The sequence below is a fragment of the Osmerus mordax genome, chromosome 14 (genome assembly GCF_038355195.1).
Source record: "Osmerus mordax isolate fOsmMor3 chromosome 14, fOsmMor3.pri, whole genome shotgun sequence".
NCBI classification, from domain to species: Eukaryota; Metazoa; Chordata; class Actinopteri; order Osmeriformes; family Osmeridae; genus Osmerus; species Osmerus mordax.
This window is the reverse complement of record NC_090063.1, coordinates 2,653,704-2,672,218: the sequence shown is the minus strand read 5'-3', so window position 1 is coordinate 2,672,218 and position 18,515 is coordinate 2,653,704. Positions and strand designations below refer to the sequence as shown.

General features: G+C 40.3%; 1 protein-coding gene across 1 annotated transcript; it reads left to right on the top strand.

The window, feature by feature from the left end:
• The first annotated feature begins 7,856 nt into the window (after positions 1-7,856).
• drg1 (developmentally regulated GTP binding protein 1) lies at positions 7,857-13,288 on the top strand. The gene is made up of 9 exons (XM_067250296.1): positions 7,857-8,013; positions 8,308-8,431; positions 10,211-10,386; positions 10,567-10,636; positions 11,348-11,517; positions 11,746-11,876; positions 12,106-12,273; positions 12,442-12,564; positions 12,920-13,288. Exons 1-9 carry the CDS (start codon positions 7,975-7,977, stop codon positions 13,017-13,019), a joined length of 1,101 nt encoding a protein of 366 aa, XP_067106397.1. The 5' UTR covers positions 7,857-7,974; the 3' UTR covers positions 13,020-13,288.
• The last annotated feature ends 5,227 nt before the right edge of the window (positions 13,289-18,515 follow it).

Genomic DNA, 18,515 nt, shown 5'->3' with positions numbered 1-18,515 from the left:
AGTCCGAGGGGAGCACCTCCACTGAAGACTTTTGCCATCATATGGTCAAGTTGCATTTATTGTAAAGCCTTATGGTTTCAATAAGTATTATCTGAATTCTGATGACAGAATCCAAAGTTCAAGGGACACTGCGTTTTAATGAAGAACTCAAAGCTGTTTGTTTTTTATTACCTCAAAAAGATGTTATCCTTACTCTGGTGACATGACCATAAAAATGATGCTTTCCACAGTCACAACTATAAAGCCCTATTGATGGGGGTGTGATACTAACTATTCTACTCTCTATGCAGAGGTAGCCAGGGTGTGGGCAACAACCAGGTATGAAAATATCGCACTAAAATAGTGCTTCTCACTGACTTTGTGCTTCTACTGACTTGGTTCAGATGCCATGTTCCTTAAAGCAAGATGAGGAACCATGGGACCTGTCAGGGAGTAAAATACTTTTATTGAGGAAAAACTTAATATATTTGATGGAATGAACTGAAGTGGCAACAAAGGGTAGCACAACATTGCTCCAACACATTGTCGCTCTGAGGTCAATTTAAAAGCTTGAAAATGGGGGGGGGGCATATATATTTTAGGTTAGAAACAGCATCAACTATAGTGTTTTTTTGTTTAGTTTTCTTGCAAAGGGCCCCTGTAGAATGACTATTTCTGGGGCCATGTTGAAATTTTACTCCTCTAGTCAAAATAAATGCATCTAAATCTATACTTGCACTTACCTTTTAATCAATGCACTTCAATGCTGACTGATGTATGATACAAATATGTGTTGCTCATTCAAAGGACAACATTCTAGATGTTGGGCATGGGTTTATTATTGTCAATTCTCAATTTCCCAGCTATGGGTTAGTGTTGAAGATTTATGTCAAATCCCTAGTGCTGTTTACCACAAGGAAACCTCCACTTAACACTGTTGAACACTCAAATTAAGTTGTTTAGTTATCACATACAAATGTTACAATGGTATGTATTTTAACCCTTGGCCTTTGGCCCTCTATATGTGTACTGGACATCACCCCAGTTTAGCAACAATAACTGAATGCTTACCAAGAACTCACTGACAAACCATATGTACCTTTTAAAAGAAAATATATATTTTTATATTTTCCTGAGGACAAGCACACCATCTACAAAGAAGCAAATAATGATGGTTAAAATTGTGATCAGATAAGGATTGCATGGAGCTTGTTTAGATGAGATTGTGCATATTTAATAAAGGATTCAGGGCTAGGGTTAAGATACTACTGTAAATGTAAGGTTCACTATAAACTTGGATTTGGTCCCTCTCGTGTCTACTATGACAATATACATCAGAATATAAAACATACTGTAGCAAACATCTAGAATGCAATGTTTCCATAGAGGAATGTATCAACTGTGGCTAAACACTCCGTTTGTCATACTTATGTATGTCCAGTATTAGGTTGAATAGTTGTTAAATGTCAAAAACCAGACAGCAAGAAAGACGCCTAATTCAAATATACAGCTTTTCACATGACACTTTCCTATCACTGGGCTAAAATGAAAATGTGCAATTTGAAAAGCCCCCAAATATGCTCTCATTAAAACTTTGTTTTGAACTGCAAAATTGCTGGCCAGCCGTTATGGAACAAAGGTGAACTTCCACATGTTATGCACCTTTTGGTAAATGTACCTTTTGCAAGGTTCTCAGACGTTTTGATGAATGTGCTATTCATCCAAGGATTAACCATCAACTCAACTCAAGATTAATCCCAACTACAGTACTATATGATGTGACGTTGGTTTTGATCATGAAAATATTGGCAGGCAGTCAAGGATTATCAGCAACATAAAAACCTATGAGAGATTATATATATGCGAACGAAATATTAAACAATAAAATGTTACTATTTACCAGATATCTGTGCTTTCAGTTTGCATTGTGTGTGTGTGTGTTGTCTTAACAACCTTTGAGGGGACCAGGAATTCCCTCAAGGATTGTAAACTCAGAAAAGATTTAGGCCTACCTTGTAGCATTTTATAAGGCCCTACAACTTTAAGTGCTATTTCAAAGGAGTTTAGGGTTAGGGTTAGATTTAGTTAAATAAACTTCACATCTTGATAGCAACCAATACATCGTAATATCTTCCCACGATCACAGAAAGAACCAGTCAGTTCATATTCTGCATTATGTCCTCTTATAATCCAACGGAGTGCAGTGCCGCGATTGACATTGTTTGGACATTTCGACATCAAATAATGAAAAATAATGAACACATAATTTGCCAGCAGTTTGGCTTGTTGTCTTCGCATCCCACCCCGTACCTCTGATTGGTCCTGCGTCTGCAGCAAATTATTGCAAATTCGTTATTTAGAAGCAAATTTGCTTTTTTCTGGTTTCAAAGGGGCTGGCTAGCTAACAGAACAACAATATAAAGTGTATATGCTTCAGTATAGATCAGTGAATTTTGTTACTTAAATGAATGTGTTTACTGATGTCAAAACTGCTTATCCTTACAAAAATAATTATTTTAATAATTATTTAAAATAATTATACTTCAAGTTTAATTTGTATGTATATGTAAGTATAAAAAGTATATTATTATCATGGTACTTACAGTATACTAGCAGTGTACTTATTTATATACTATTTTTGTACAAAGTCAACTGAATTGGCCCACTTTTTAAGTCATTTAGTACACTTTAAAGTACACTCATAGTGTATTTGAAGTTTACTATTGAATACTGTAAAGTAGCCTGTGTAGTGCACTTTTAGTTTATGAAGTATACTTCATAAAGTACCTCAAAAAATACCTTTGAATACTCTAAAGTAACCTGTGTAGTGCACTTTCAGTTCATGAAGTATACTTCCTAAAGTACTTCAAAGTATACCTTTGAATACTCTAAAGTAACCTGTGTAGTGCACTTTCAGTTCATGAAGTATACTTCCTGTACTTCAAAGTATACTTTGGAATACTTTCAAGTGCACTTTCAATTAATGTAAGTACTTCAAGAAGTTAACTTAATAAATGTCCATTTACTATGATTTACTAATATATTAAAATGTTTAGGGGGCCCTCGCCAAGTGACACTGCAGATTATTAGCTGAAAGAAGCTAATTACTGCGTACAATGTAACAATACAGCTCTTCTTATCAAACGTAACAGTCATTTAACTCATGGTTACGATGGTAAACCAGCACAACAATGACAATTACCACGCAACAAAACTGGACAGGTAACGACAGATTTATTTTGCTGCAACAAGTTACACTGTGGATAAATGAAAGTATAAATAAATAAATGTAAACACATGAAAACGTAAATCTATATATATATACACACAAATACATGTAACATTTATATATAGTATTTAGTGTCTCATTTAATTTGTAATTCATACATTTTGTATGTCAATTAGGCATTAAATGATATAATTAGTCATTTATTTAAGCTTTGTATTTTATAATTATTTATTGATTCAAGTATTTAACCATTCAATGATTTAATTATTTATGTAATTATCTATTTAGTTTTGGCCCCTATAATCCTCCATAAGGGGATGGGATATTATGGCTTGAATCGTTTGGAATATAGCTAAAATAGCTAGTTTTGCAAAACTTGCCTACACTAGCTAAAGGCCGAATACTTACGATACGATAATACGATACTTCTCCGACTCTGTTACGGACAGACGCACGCACGGAGTCGGACGGATTGGTTGAATTTATAGTACTCCGAAGGCTGTGGGTGCTGAAAACAATTCACTGCCAGAAGACCAGGTGGCGCTGAACTGCGATGCTAGCTAGGTTATCGAAAAGTTAGAGCAAATTTGCCGTTTCATCAATAAAATAATCACATTTTCAGCAACTACACTGTCCATTTCTCGTCACATTTTAATTCAGATGCTGATTTACATGTACTGTTTAGCTGAAATATGAATAGTAAAAACGTACAACAATGGCGGTCAAAGGATGTTGTTCTCTTGTTGGTCACGGCAACCCCGCCCCTGACGCAAGCGGTTCTTAATACGGACCAATCACAGCCAAGGGGTATCCGTAAAATGACGGACGGACGGACGGATAGTCAGGAAAATCAGGAGGTGCACGTAGAGCTCTCCGAGGGACCCTTTGCATGTACTTCACGCTAGAGCACATGGACTCCCCAGCATCCTACGCCAGAATCCTGTTTGTGAACCTCAGCTCTGCTTTCAACACCATCATCCCTGCCCTGCTTCAGGACAAGCTCTCCCAGCTGAACGTGCCTGACTTCACCTTCAGGTGGATCATAGACTTCCTGTCTGACAGGAAGCAGTGCGTTAAGCTGGGAACACAAGTCTCTGACTCCCAGTCCATCAACACCGGATCTCCTCAGGGCTGCGTCCTTTCTTCCTGTACACCAACAGCTGCACCTCCAGTCATCTGTCCGTCAAACTGCTGAAGTTTGCGGACGACTCCACCCTCATTGGGCTCATCTCTGGTGGGGATGAGTCTGACTATAGGTGGGAAGCTGACAACCTGGTGACCTGGTGCAACCAGAACAACTTAGAGCTCAATGCTCTTAAGACAGTGAAGATGGTTGTGGACTTTAGAAAGAACACAGCCCCACTCACCCCCATCACCCTGTGCGACTCCCCAGTCAACACTGTGGAGTCTTTCCGCTTCCTGGGTACTATCCTCTCCCAAGACCTCAAGTGGGAACTGAACATCAGCTCCCTCCCTGATTGGCTGCAATCTGCCTTCCCTCGAGGACCTGCACACCTCGAGGACCCTGAGGCATGTGATGAAGATTGTGGCCTACTCCTCACACCCTGGACACACTCTGTTTCAGCCACTCCCCTCCGGCAGAAGGCTGCGGTCCATCAGGTCCAATACCACACGCCACAAAAACAGTTTCTTCCCATCCGCTGTTGGCCTCTTCAACAAGGCCAAGAGCTCGCACTGACTTAATTCACAATCTGCACAATGACACGTTGCCACATTGCAAATAATTGCACTATTTGTATCTTTTGTACTATTTGTATCTCTTGAACTATTTGTATTTGTAAATTATTTGGCTTCTTTATATTTTATTTTATATTTTTTATTAGTATCAGGTAGACTTGTACCTTTAGTTAGACCCCATATTTAAGTTTTAGGATTCCTATATGTTTAATGTATGCACCTTCCTGCCAAAGTAAATTCCTTGTCTGTGCAAATTTTCATGGCGAATAAAACCCTTTCTGATTCTGATTAGGGGAGGATATATCATAGCCTGGCTCTGCCCTCCTACGTACTTCCGCTCAATTAAATTTTTGCTTCTGTACATGGGTGTTGCCATGAGGTACGTAAGTCAGATTTTTCAGGTTGATTTTCTACCGGCGAATCAGCAAACAGAGGGAGTGGCTGAGAACGATGACTTTGATGTTGTGCGCTAGTTTGTGTTGTAGTTCCATAATGGCGGCGGAGAAAGATGCGAGAAAATCCATTCGGTCCGTTGTGGCAACGCTGCCGAATATCCAACAGCTAAAGCCGGAGCAAGAACAAGTTTTGCTGAGTTCTGCTGGTGGCCATGATGTTGTGGCCCTCCTCCCCACGGGAACAGTTTGATTTTCCAGCTACGGCAGCTAGCTCTGTTACAGTAGTGGTGAAGGAATTGGCTAAGGCGAACGCTAGCGATTGGTTATGGCAGATCAGAGTGGCTCTGGGCAGATCCAATAGTTTTAAACTTCAACAGAGTACCCGCCTACAAGGAAGTCAACGCTTGTCAATGGAGCGAGGCCAGACCATAGAGTTAATATATATGGTATCTTGTACATTTGTATTTTTTGTAATATTTGTATTTTTGTATTTTTATATTGTAATTTACGGCAATTTATATTTTATTGTATATTTAATTCTATTCTAATCCCACTTAGTACCGCTAGTTTATGTACCCTTAGTATAGTTAGTCCACATATTAAAATTTTAGGTATATGTTTATTGTATGCACCTTCCTGCCAAAGCAAATTCCTTGTCTGTGCAAACTTTCATGGCGAATAAATCCCTTTCTGATTCTGATTCTGATTCTGAACTAGAGGAAGCAACTTTTGTCTTCCAAGATTGTGTCCCCATTCATTTTTATGAAAAGTGCTCAGTGGCGCAGTGAGGCAAGCGAGAGTACGAAACTGGACCGCGCCATCTTTCCACTTCCGACTCTTCCGGTCTAGCTTTAAACAGTGGCTCTTTTTTTCCCTAGCTCCGAGACCTCGTGCACGCTTGCAACTAGCTGTACACGTCATACTTTGCGACAACCAGTCGCGAGCATAGATTTATATGGTTGCGAGCGTGTGAGCTAAGGCATTGCAGTGGCAGAATGGGGTACAAGTCCGATAAGAATCAGAGACATGATGCAAACTTTACGGAAATGTATGCTGTCACTGTATAGTATTCCTTTCACTTGTTTTTTAGAAATAGGCTATAGGGCTAAATATAGGGCTATTCTAGGTGGAACTCATCACATATGTTGTTTTTTTTCTTCGTGATTTGAGTATGATTTCCAACGCATTGTATCGGATTAAATAAACTGTTAACATGAACACTTAGCTCCGTCGTTGTTCTCGCCAGGCAAAGAAAGCTCAATAGTTATTTTGTAACAGAAATCTTCCATAATGCAGATTTACCATAGCTTACTGTCAACTTTATATTCAAACGAAATGCCACGAAAATCACACTGCCTTCAATTTAACATCAGTGTAGAAATGTGGCTTGTGTTATATGTTCAACCTACAAAACCAATTGGTTTTGTAGGGTTAACCCTAACCCAAACGCCTATTAATGGATATAACGTGATCTAACAAGACTTGGTAATAATGTAATAAATTGAGAAGTGTGTCTAAAATATAATCTACTTTATTGAACGTGCCTTTGAAAGGGGCATATTAACATAACTATATACAAGACGTTTCCATCAGATATAAGTGGGGTTGAAACATAGTCACTGGAGACCTTCATTGTCCCACAAAAACAGTCTGGCTTTGACACGATCAAAAAATGAATAATGAGTGTGTTTAACAAAAGCTTCTGAAGGCAAGACTAATATTATTTAAATATATATATAATTTCCTATTGTGGTTATCAGTTAAAGTACTATTAATCTTCGTCTTTGCTCCAGATAGACATGTCAACAATCTATGCTCACGCTTAACATAATATAATATTTGCCATCATGTCATGAACGTTTTTACGAAAATTCAAATCTATTTTAAAATAACGGGAATAAACTATATTAACAACATTTCATGTATGTGTGACAACCATTTGCTAAACTTGCTACAACAGGGCAGGCAACTCAAGCCATTTCTTTCAGCTCCAGGTAAATCGGCTATCGGCCAATGTGAACTTTTGTGCTCGTGCCCTGTTAGTATCCGCGAGCACATTTGCAGGCAACCTTTATTGACGTAAGCAAATAAATGGGATGCTAGTTTACCCATTTCGGATTGGTTTCAAACTTAGCAAAAATCAGGAAAAATTATTCTATGAAAAAGATAGTAGTATGAGCCAGGTTCGAGAATCTAACAAAAATTATTGGGGGAGATAGCTTTGCAAATGTTGACTGGAGTTAATAGAATAAAAACGACCGGAAGAGTCGGAAGTCAAACACGAAATGCAATACCACCTACATCCACCGGGGCCGTTGCTTCAAGCCGAGGGGCGAGGGGTGGGGGCTTGCTTGGGCCAGACTCTCTGTAAATGCAATGTACGAGTCTGGTTAGGACCCGGCTAGATATATCAGGCGTATATCAGATATTTTCTAGTAATTACGTAAACATCCAATAGATGGTGCCAAAGCTGCATGTATGAATATCAGCAGGCTCGCTCCATCGTTGCTTTCCTCGCGTGAAAAAGCGAGATTCCAAACGCACTAGCGCAAATAAGTATGAGTGCTAGCTAGCTGTAGTAGTGTGCTTGCGACACTAAATCCGAACAATTTAGAACCTTTGTTGTTAAAATACTGTAGTCTTTGTAAGTGATTACATCGAAGGATTGTCAAAATGAGTTTACTCGCTAAAATAGCAGAGATAGAGAACGAGGTAAGTTATTTTAGGGAACGATAGAACTACTGTAGCTAAACTAGTTGACTAGCTTAGTTAGCAACCTGTCACGTTTTCAGCGTGGCTTCTTTATAATGACCCAGAGCTAGCTGCAGACTAGACAGCTGCTAGCAAGTAGCAACTGCCTTATGTAATTCACCGTAGACGAGTAGCTGACGTTTACCGGCTAGCCAGCTAGCTCGCTAGCTACAACCATGTAGGCCTATATTTAAATATGTAATAATGTATAGAATATGATGTGATCTAAAATCATCACACTGTCTTGTTTGGTAGATGGCTCGTACACAGAAGAACAAGGCCACAGCTCACCACTTGGGGTTGCTGAAAGCCCGTCTGGCCAAGCTGAGGAGAGAGCTCATCACACCAAAGGGAGGCAGTGGAGGAGGCCCAGGGGAAGGTATTACGCTACATGTAATCATTTCGCAGATTATTGTATTCAAATCGGAATACAAAAGTCCATAAAGGAAGTGCGCAGATAGTAATGGACTACATTTATGGGCTATAAATATATAGTGCTAAATATGATTTTGTCATAAAACTCACGTGCCAGCACACAAGTTTTATGCAAAAGTTTGGGCACCCCTGGTCAAAATGGCTTATTGTGAATAGTTAAGTGAGTAGATGAACTGATCTCTTAAAGGCATAAAGTTAAAGATGGAACGTTCTTTTCAACATTTTAAGAAAGATTACTGTATTTTAGTTTTGTAAAAAGTTTGAGTTAAAAAAAAAGAAAGCAGCACCATGAAAATGTTTTGGCACCCCCAAGCTTGAGCTTACAGATTTCTTTTACCAAGGTCTCAAACCTTAATTAGCTTTTTAGTGCTGTGTAGCTGTGTAAAAAAATCATCGACAGGAAAGGCCAGGTGATGTAAATTTCAAAGATTGATATACTCTGGCTGTTTATCAATCCGAAGAACGCTAAGAACGTACGCAAGGACTGAGAACGATTTGAGATGTGTGTGTTCTTGCAATGACTTCTGGGAAATCAGATGCGTTCTCGCTGGCCAAGTCACCATCCGATGCATCCTCGATAAAAGGGCCGCATCAAGAACACTTCCGGGTATTTTTGGCGTTCTTGGTGACTTGTGTTCTTTAGATTGGAACCGTACTGGAACCGTACTTGGGCAATGAAAGATGACGTCAAACGGGTTTGCAAGAACACAAGAACGGAGAAAAACGTGGATTGATAAACAGCCTCTGACTCCTAAAACCGTGTCCCAACAATCAGCAGCCATGCCCTCCTCTAAGCAGCTGCCTAGCACCCTGAAAATGAAAATAATTGATGCCCACAAAGAAGCCTATAAGACGATAGCAAAGCATTTTCAGGTAGCCATTTCCTCTGTTTGTAATGTAATTAAGAAATGGCAGTTAACAGGAACGGTGGAGGTCAAGTTGATGGTCAATCATGCTTTGGGCTTGTGTTGCAGTCAGAGGCACGGGGAACATTTCACAAGTAAAGGAAAGAAGGGGTTCAATAAAATTCCAGCAAATTTTGGAAGCAAACATCACACTGTCTTTCAAAAATCTGATGATGAAAAAAGGATGACGTCTGCGACAGGATGATGATCCTAAACACACCTCAAAATCAATAGGCGCAAGTTGAAGATTTTGCCATGGCCCTCAGTCTCCTGACCTAAACATAATCGAAAATCTGTGGATATACCTCAAAAGAGCAGTGCATGCAAGACGGCCTAAGAATCGCACAGAAGTAGAAGCCTTTTGCAAGGAAGAATGGGTGAAAATCCCCCAAGAATTGAAAGACTCTTAGCTGGCTACAAAAAGTGTTTGCAAGCTGTGATACTCGCCAAAGGTGGTGTTACTAAGTACTGACCATGCAGGGTGCCCAAACTTTTGCTTTGGGAACTTTTTTTATTTTGAAACTAATAGATGGAATAAAATAAAAAAGTTATCTTGCTTAAAATATTAAATAAATGTAATCTTTAACTATGTATTTTGGAAATCAGGTCATCGTTTACTTGCTTAGCTATTCACAGTAATAGAAATTTTGACAAGGGGTGTCCAAACTTTTGCATAAAACTATTGGTCTGGTGCACGTAAAAGCAACCCTGTGATTTTATTGGCTTACAGTTGAGCATCAAGTCATATAATGGTGTGTATATATGGTGTCACTCTTTCAAAGATGGCCATTCTGTACTGTGCTCCATTTGTTGAATAGGTTTCGATGTGGCAAAAACTGGAGATGCCCGTATCGGGTTTGTGGGGTTCCCCTCAGTAGGCAAGTCCACTCTGCTCAGTAACCTGGCTGGCGTTTACTCAGAAGTTGCTGCATACGAGTTCACCACCCTCACTACCGTACCAGGAGTGATCCGCTACAAAGGTGCAAAGATCCAGGTATGCTTCCAAGGACACTTCTATCTCTGCCAATTTTCGACCATTAACTTCCCTCTTTAAGCTTTCCACTTTTCCCATTCTTGAGCTGTAATAAATGTCCTGTAGGCTGTTACTGGGCTGCTAGGTGTTGATATAGTTGTTGTGATCTCCATGCTTATGGTTTTCCTTTTGTCTGTTCAGCTCCTGGATCTCCCAGGAATCATTGAAGGGGCCAAGGACGGCAAAGGAAGGGGAAGGCAGGTCATTGCTGGTGAGGGAGGACTACCTGTGAAGTAGGAATGGGTGGGGGAAATCATGAACAAATGGAAGTCAAAGTTGAAATACTCTAGGTTACATTTAATGTAAGCATATTAATATTTTATTTTGGGGGATTCACTGGTATTTTGCACTGACATGGGTGCAATTTCTGAAAAGATTGATAATCATTTTGAAATTGAATTGTGAGACTGGTAAAGGTTCCCATCCCTATTTGGTGGCACTGGTGCTCCAAACTTTAAAAAGTTAGGAGCACCAGCAAAAACTTTGGAGCACCCACCAAATATTAAGAAGCACCACAACTACAATTTTATTGTTATAGATTTATTTTGCGCCCTAGTTGGCTCCCTGTCACGTGACAACGGAGCGCAGTGACAAGGAGTGACTGACGGCTAATATTAACCAATCTAAAATCTGCATTAAAGTTTAGAGCGAAAAGAAAGTTTAATTGGTTATGTAACGTTGGATAGAACAATGGACCGGTCACTATCAGCTCACAGCAGGCACATACTGTTCAGTAGGCTAATTTGCGAGCATTTTTAAAGAAATTTAAACGGGTCGCACCATAATGATTATTTGCACTCTCAAATATATTTTTAGGTCGTACAGACACAATTTCGGGCTCATATGCGACCAAATGGTTGCAATTTCCAGCCCTGCTGTCCCTGGTCTTCTCCCCATCATGTTCCCTCCTTCCCCATCTCAGTGGCCCGGACCTGCAACCTGATTCTCATCGTGCTGGATGTCCTCAAACCTCTGGGCCATAAGAAACTGATAGAGCATGAGCTGGAGGGCTTTGGCATCCGCCTCAACAAGCAGCCACCCAATATCGGCTTCAAGAAGAAGGACAAAGGGGGCATCAACTTTACTGCCACAGTAAGGCAGTTCAGATCCACCAATTCATCATAACCCTTGATTATTCCAGTCAAGCTCTCCTTTCCTCTTTTCCACAACAGCCCTCCCCTTTTTCATGGCGAGAAGGGGGGTGGGGGATTTATTTTCTTTTTCTCATCAACTTATGAGTGTAATCACCCTGATATACACCACATCTCATGGTCTGTAACCTGTCTCTCCACTGATCTCCTGTCTCTCCTCTGTCCTCAGTGTGCCCAGAGTGAGCTGGATGCAGACACTGTGAAGAGCATCCTCGCAGAGTACAAGATCCACAATGCCGACATCACCCTGCGTAGTGATTCCACTGCCGACGACCTCATTGATGTAGTGGAGGGTAACAGGTAACCAATGGCTTGCTGCTGTTCTCTGGAGATGCGGCCCCCCCCCTTTATTTATTTGCATTATTTTCAATCTCTCGTTTCCAGGCTTCATTCAATGGGGGGGGGGGGGTGTATTTCATCCTTTTTTATAGTTTAGGTCTTAAGGTTTAAACTTGCTGATCTGTGGACAACTGCCAAGAACTGTAGAAAGGCATACAACAATAAAGTTTGGTTTGATTTATTCTTCAAGGGTGTACATCCCATGCATTTATGTACTCAACAAAATCGACCAGATCTCCATAGAGGAACTAGACATCATCTACAAGGTGCCTCACTGTGTGCCTATCTCAGCCCACCATCGCTGGAACTTTGACGACTTGCTGGAGAAGATCTGGGACTATCTGCAGTTAGTGCGAATGTAAGGATGCTGGGGCTCAACTAACAGGCCTTGTAAATTTAATGATTGGCTGATTCTTCAAAGCAGAATTTCATATCCTGGGAACATTTAACTATGCCCTTATGCTCTTATTAAATACGGAGCATCCTCTCAGAGATTGAATATACAATTGTATTGTTGTCTCCCCAGATACACCAAACCCAAAGGCCAGCTTCCAGACTACACATCCCCAGTGGTACTTCCTGATAGTCACACGGCTGTGGAAGACTTTTGCCTAAAGATCCACAAAAACCTCATCAAAGAGTTCAAATAGTGAGTATTGTACAGTTTGCCTGGCGATATATGTGTGTGTATATATAATATATATACATATACGAGAATCTTCTCTTTTCTACCCGTATTGGCTGCAAAGTAAAGGTGTGAACAACAGTAATCTACCCCTCCTGTTAAATGCTCCCTCGACAGAGCTTTTAAGGATCCTTTCCCTTTTTGCTATAAATTTAATGATGTATTGATTGAATGGTTGTTATTATTCAAACATACATTCATATTGACTGGATGGTGTAGAACACGAAGCCTCATAGAATTGCTGTTGCAGACGAACCCTCCCCCCCAGGACTCTTTCATTCACTCCAATATCTCTCTCTCTTCCTCCCATTCTCTCCAGCGCACTAGTATGGGGCGCCTCTGTGAAACACAACCCCCAGAAGGTGGGCAAAGACCATGTCATGGTGGACGAGGATGTTATCCAGCTGGTGAAAAAGTAATAGGAAGACCCCACCCATTTATTGCATGGACCTGTTCATCACAAAGACATGTCTATTATTAATCAACCCCCCCTCTCCCTAACACACACACACATTGTACCATAAGAATGTGGTATGCGCTTCCTAATTATATGGGGACATTTTGAACAGAAGACGGAATTAATATCAATGTCAGTGTTGCATACAAAAGTGCCATCCGAGGTTCATGACATCCATAGAAGAACCTTATAGTGGATATCACAAAATAAATACCTACTATAAACATTTAATTGATGTATTTCCTCAATTCTTCTTCGATTTTTGTGTGTGTGTATAACTGATGGTTAGTGCGCTGCTCCATCCTGTGTTGAAGTACATACCATATTTTTCGAAATTAAGCCGAAGTTTATACCCCATATTTTTCTTTTGGTGGTGCGGTTTATATTTCGATGCGGCTTATTGCACCTTTTTATAACAAAACAACAGAAACACTTTTGAATGCTAAATATTAGTTAATTCCCGGGTAATAGAAAACATACATTACACCCTTTCGTTTTAGAAGTGTGTTACACAACGGCATGCTGTAAGATTGCCTATACTCGTGCATTGCTTGGTATCATTGTTCCCGTATTAAGTGCGGAATATATTCCAGTGCGGTTAATACTTTCATTTTCAAACGCGAAGCTCCCATTCTGGTGGGGTGCGGCTTATAGAAAATGCTTCTTATTTTCCAAAAATACGGTAGCTTGAAAAGTATGATAAAACAGGAACATTCGATAAAGTGTAAGGAAGTGATATGTGTTGGTGTGTGTGTGTGTGTTATATATATATATATTTTTTTTTTACTGACGCCAGCTACAGTATATGAATATGTAAGACACGCCTTTGACTGAAAAAAAAAAAGAAAAAAGGCATGGCAGGGCCACTTTCACTTTGCTCAATGCTCAGGCTTCATCTGAAAAGGCCTGTCCACCACAATGATTTATATGACATTGATGGTCCAGCCATTCACTCAGACTGGCACACCAATCCCTTCCTTACAGCACTGACGGCTACTCAGGTTAATCAGTTCATTCACTCAGACACAGTCTGGGGACATGCTACCCCAGCTGGTATCTACTGCATTCAACTAACAGACTGCAGAAAATAGTAATTAAGTTCCCTCAAGCACTTCAAGTTTGTATGAATTATCTTACACTGATATGTATCCACAGCCACCAGCTGTTTGAAATGGTCAGCCATTTTGTGTCTGTACAAACCTCCACACTAGCAGCCGTAGAGAAGTAGACAAGCTATTTTATCGAGGGATGCACAAAGGTTCAATTAGTCCATTCATGAAGGACATTCTTTCAATAAAGTTTTGGACTGGGCTGCAGGATTAATCATGTTGTATTGCCGTGAGATGTCCCCAAGGTCTTCTTATGCCTTTAAAGCTTGATTTGTAGTATTGTCTAAAAGCAAAATCTGTTTCAGCATCCTTTTGCACCTTGTACCATGTGTACAATTTGGTTGTCAATTCTGTTCACATTGTTCTTAACATTTAAACATTCTTTGTAGTTTGAATTTTATGTAAGCCTTTTCAGACTGTGGCAATGTATTTCACAGTGATAATGTCAAGACACACAATGGTTTTATCAAGAAATCTGTGCTTGTCATTCTTAGTCAAACTCAACAGTACTAGAAAGTCGGTGGCACATTCTGAGAGCATGAATCTAATGGAACTTTTAGCAGATTGCACTTTATGATGGATAATGTCAGCAGCCTTATTTTGCGAATAAAATGCCTACTGCTACTGAGGAAAGCTGCAGTGGAGCATAGTGGGAGGCGAGCCAGCGGTGGCATGAGCAACACTTCTCGGACAGAAGCTCTTCCCCACCCCCAGCTCCATCTCCACCGCCCCATTCCTCCCTCCCCCACTGTAAATTATAGCAGCACTTTAGCTAATGAAAGAGTTGAAGACCGGGCACTAATAAAAGCCATTAAGTGTATAAAGCACTTCCCCCTCTAACGAAATTAAAGAATCTGTCCCTTTGTAGAGAGGGAGGGCTCTGTATTAATATTTATAAAATGCAAACCCCCCTCCCCCCCTAAAAGATCCCCAGCCCACAACCAATCGAACCCTGCCCAAGTCCCCTTCGCCAGTCCACCTATCCCAAGAGAAAATCCTTAACCCCTCCTAACTTGAAGGAGGAGCGGGAGGTAGGCGCTTGGGGGGTGTTAGAGGAGACGCAGTCAGGACAGTCTGTCTCCAGTTGAGCTAGCCGGTAGACCCACCCAAGACACCCAACTCAGAGCACCCGCTTTCCATCACTACCTTCGACTACATCACTAAGCCGAGCGGCCACCATCAAGCCAGGGCCAGAGGATGGAGAGGGAGGGTCGGTCCATGGATGGACAATCTGAGAGGTGAGAGGTTTTCCAGTGACAAATCAGTTGCAGCACTTCCTTGAAATATCGGGCAATGCACGGTGGATGTATTTGTGTTTTAATCCCAAATGTGTCTGAATATTGTCTTTAAACAGATACGATGCTTGGTCACCAGTTACAGTTGAGGTATTAGTTTTCATGCAGGATTACTGACAAAGACGAGTACAAAGAGGATCTTTGTCAAGAAGAAGGCAGACCCTAATTTCCTTTTGGTTGGTAAGGTTAAGTTTTGAGTTAAGAGTTTAAATGATCTAAATACAAAGTATTTGAGACTTTCAATCAGTCTCAGATGACTGACAACCCAAAGGATCCCAAATCTACAAAACTTCACGTAAGGTAAGACAGCATGTTTGAAATCCTATATCCATGGGTAAATACCATAATACCATTTCACCCACCATAAAGTGTTCATCCTAAACATTGTCAATGTCCACAGTTTTTCTCAAAATGTTGGTTTATTTGATTGAGAAACACTATACCTTTCATGGTCATTTCCATGTCCATAATGTTCATAAAGACTCCACTACCAAACCCATTTTATTTCCCTTCAAATACCCCTGCATCTGCATATTTATCTAATTTCACCAAACAAAGCGGTTCATCTGCCAGAGCACTAAGTTGATTACTACACCATCTCAGTAAAATATCCCAGGAGATATGGAAAAGAAGAGTAACAAGATTGTCAAAACCCACTGATGGATATTTCCTCACTGGTCTTTGTAAATAATGAATTTATGTCTGTGGTAACCAGGCATCACAGCATTCCAACTCCTGACTTTGATTGTTGACCGCTAACCAGGTTAGGACCAGAATGTCAGGAGTTGTTGTGTTGCTACTCTAAGATGGCAAATGGCAATTGATGGACAGAGGTGATATGACTGTATCTGCCATTCTCTACATTGAATCAACCTTGAGCATTGAAACTGCTCTCTGTCCGTTAGATGGAAGACCTATAGCCTAGAGCACTTATAAGAGATCCTGCTGTTCTTTAAGAAGATGACAATCATTGCTCTAAATTTTATTTCCATTGATTGCTCTTAAAAATCACCTTTGGATAGATGGGGTTGTAATTCCATTAACAACTCCTTTTGGCTGGCCTGCAAAGATTTTAGTTACGGGAATTTAAAGTTTTTATTGTTGTTTTTTTTTGGAAAACATATCTAATTTATAATCCTTTGATACGGTAAATCAAAAGGTGACTGGTGGGATAGGGTGCGAAGACTGGGAGGGTGGGGTTTGCCGCAGTTTGTGGCGCAGGAAGGGCGGTGCCCACTTTTCCGCAGTGAGAGTGTGACCTATGACTAATCCCTTTTTTCAAATTTTGCAGATGTCCCGAGCCGCACTGTACCACAAACACTTCCCCTGTTTCTATTGTGTCTAAAGCTATTTCATTTTAGTACATAATTTCAGTACTCTCAGGTCTGCAACTCTACCTTCACCTCTCATGTACCTCCACCCCATCACTACCTAGGTCACTAATGCCGGTGTAGATTTGATTTAAAGGGACTTTTTAATCTAGATTTGTTTGAATTTCCCCATTCTCCCAGCTACATATACTTGGATCAGTCTTGGACAGGACCTCAGTCTCCCACAGGCTATGTCTTGACTTCACCTGAACTTTGATGGCGTTTTCTCTTTGCCCAGGACCCCATTGTGCTTGATCTAACCATGCAGTGCTTCTCCTGTCCATGGTTGCGCCAAGCACTTTGGAGGCTTGTGAGCACACTTCTTCTGTCTTTTCTCCCGGTTTGAGGTTTGAGCAATTGCATCATTTCTATCTAGATGTCATACCCAATGTCAACCATCTGGCAAAAAAAAGACACTGACTAGTTACTACTTTGTATCTGTATTTGCATGCTTGACCCCTTTTAAAGGATATCAAAATTTAATGGAAATTGATTAAAAAGAGATAAAAGCTGCTGAACACTGATCTGGTGGAGAACAAGTGAATTCAAAGCTTTAACTGTTGTCCACTGCCACAAAGTAACTTTTTATTTTCTTTGTACTTCAAAGGTGTTTTCCCTTGAACTGTATCTGTTTTGATTGCTTTAGCTTTGGTTCTGGTTTGGAGATGTTTGTGTATTTAAATAAATGTTTCAACAAAGATTGTGTGGCTCTCTGGGAAATGTATAAAGTGAAAATCAATGCTAACTGGAGGGGTGGAGACAAAAGGACAAAAGGAGCAAAAGTGTAAGAGGACTGGGGGTTGTTTAATTGTTGCAGATGAAGCAGTTTAACGATTGCTTCACTGACTTGCTACATTGTGGCAGATTTCTGGACACAATCAATTACAAATATAGCTGCAAGCAGCAATGAGGTGGCCAAACCGGTAAAGCAGGTAAAATGAACAAAAAACATTTTAGACATCCTCAGAACAGGGTTCTGAGTAAATGCAGCTTTGAATCCATTAAAGATTTGCTGAGATACAATCCAACTTCCTGTCTGCCGGCCTTGCCGCAGATTTTGATCGGCTGTACCGATCAAACCGTTTCGAAAATCTAAAATAATTTTGATAGTTTGTGTAGACAGAAAACCAGTGACATGGCAGGCTCGTTGGCTTTGGCTACGTTGCCCTTGCCAGGACACCAATTTATCCTAGTGAATTATTCTCAGTGCTGGAAATTCCTGTGTTCAGCTACTGTGTAAAAATATAAGCAGTTTTTCAACTGGCAAGCGGTTTGTCCCAAGTTTAAACAGCTGTAATTCAGTCCTATTTTGACATGTCAAAGTGATTGTGGTCTGAAGATAATCTGTGCCAAATTTGGTGAATATTGGATACATTTTGTTGGAGGAATAGGGAAAAAACTTTTTATAAAACGTAAAATTGGCGGCCGCATCAATTAAGCTGGTAACACAAGTTAATGTGTGTCAGACACGGGATCGCCCCCTAGCGGTTAGATGACACAACCTTTTGTGAACCTCTTTGTAACAGGGTTTCGAGTACCTGTACCAAGTTTGATGTCAATGCAGCAAATATTTCCTGAGATATGTTCTCACTTCCTGTTTTGGCGGCTTCATCGCCGACTTTGATCATTTACCGGAAAAACTATTTTGAAAATCAAAAACCATGTGAAAACGTTTGTTAAGCTT

Excerpts from the sequence above, each read along its gene's own strand:
- drg1 (XM_067250296.1), top strand. The coding sequence starts at position 7,975 with ATGAGTTTACTCGCTAAAATAGCAGAGATAGAGAACGAG. Across the intron at positions 10,387-10,566 it reads ACAAAGGTGCAAAGATCCAG|CTCCTGGATCTCCCAGGAAT; the intron begins GTATGCTTCCAA and ends TTGTCTGTTCAG. Across the intron at positions 12,274-12,441 it reads TATCTGCAGTTAGTGCGAAT|ATACACCAAACCCAAAGGCC; the intron begins GTAAGGATGCTG and ends TTGTCTCCCCAG.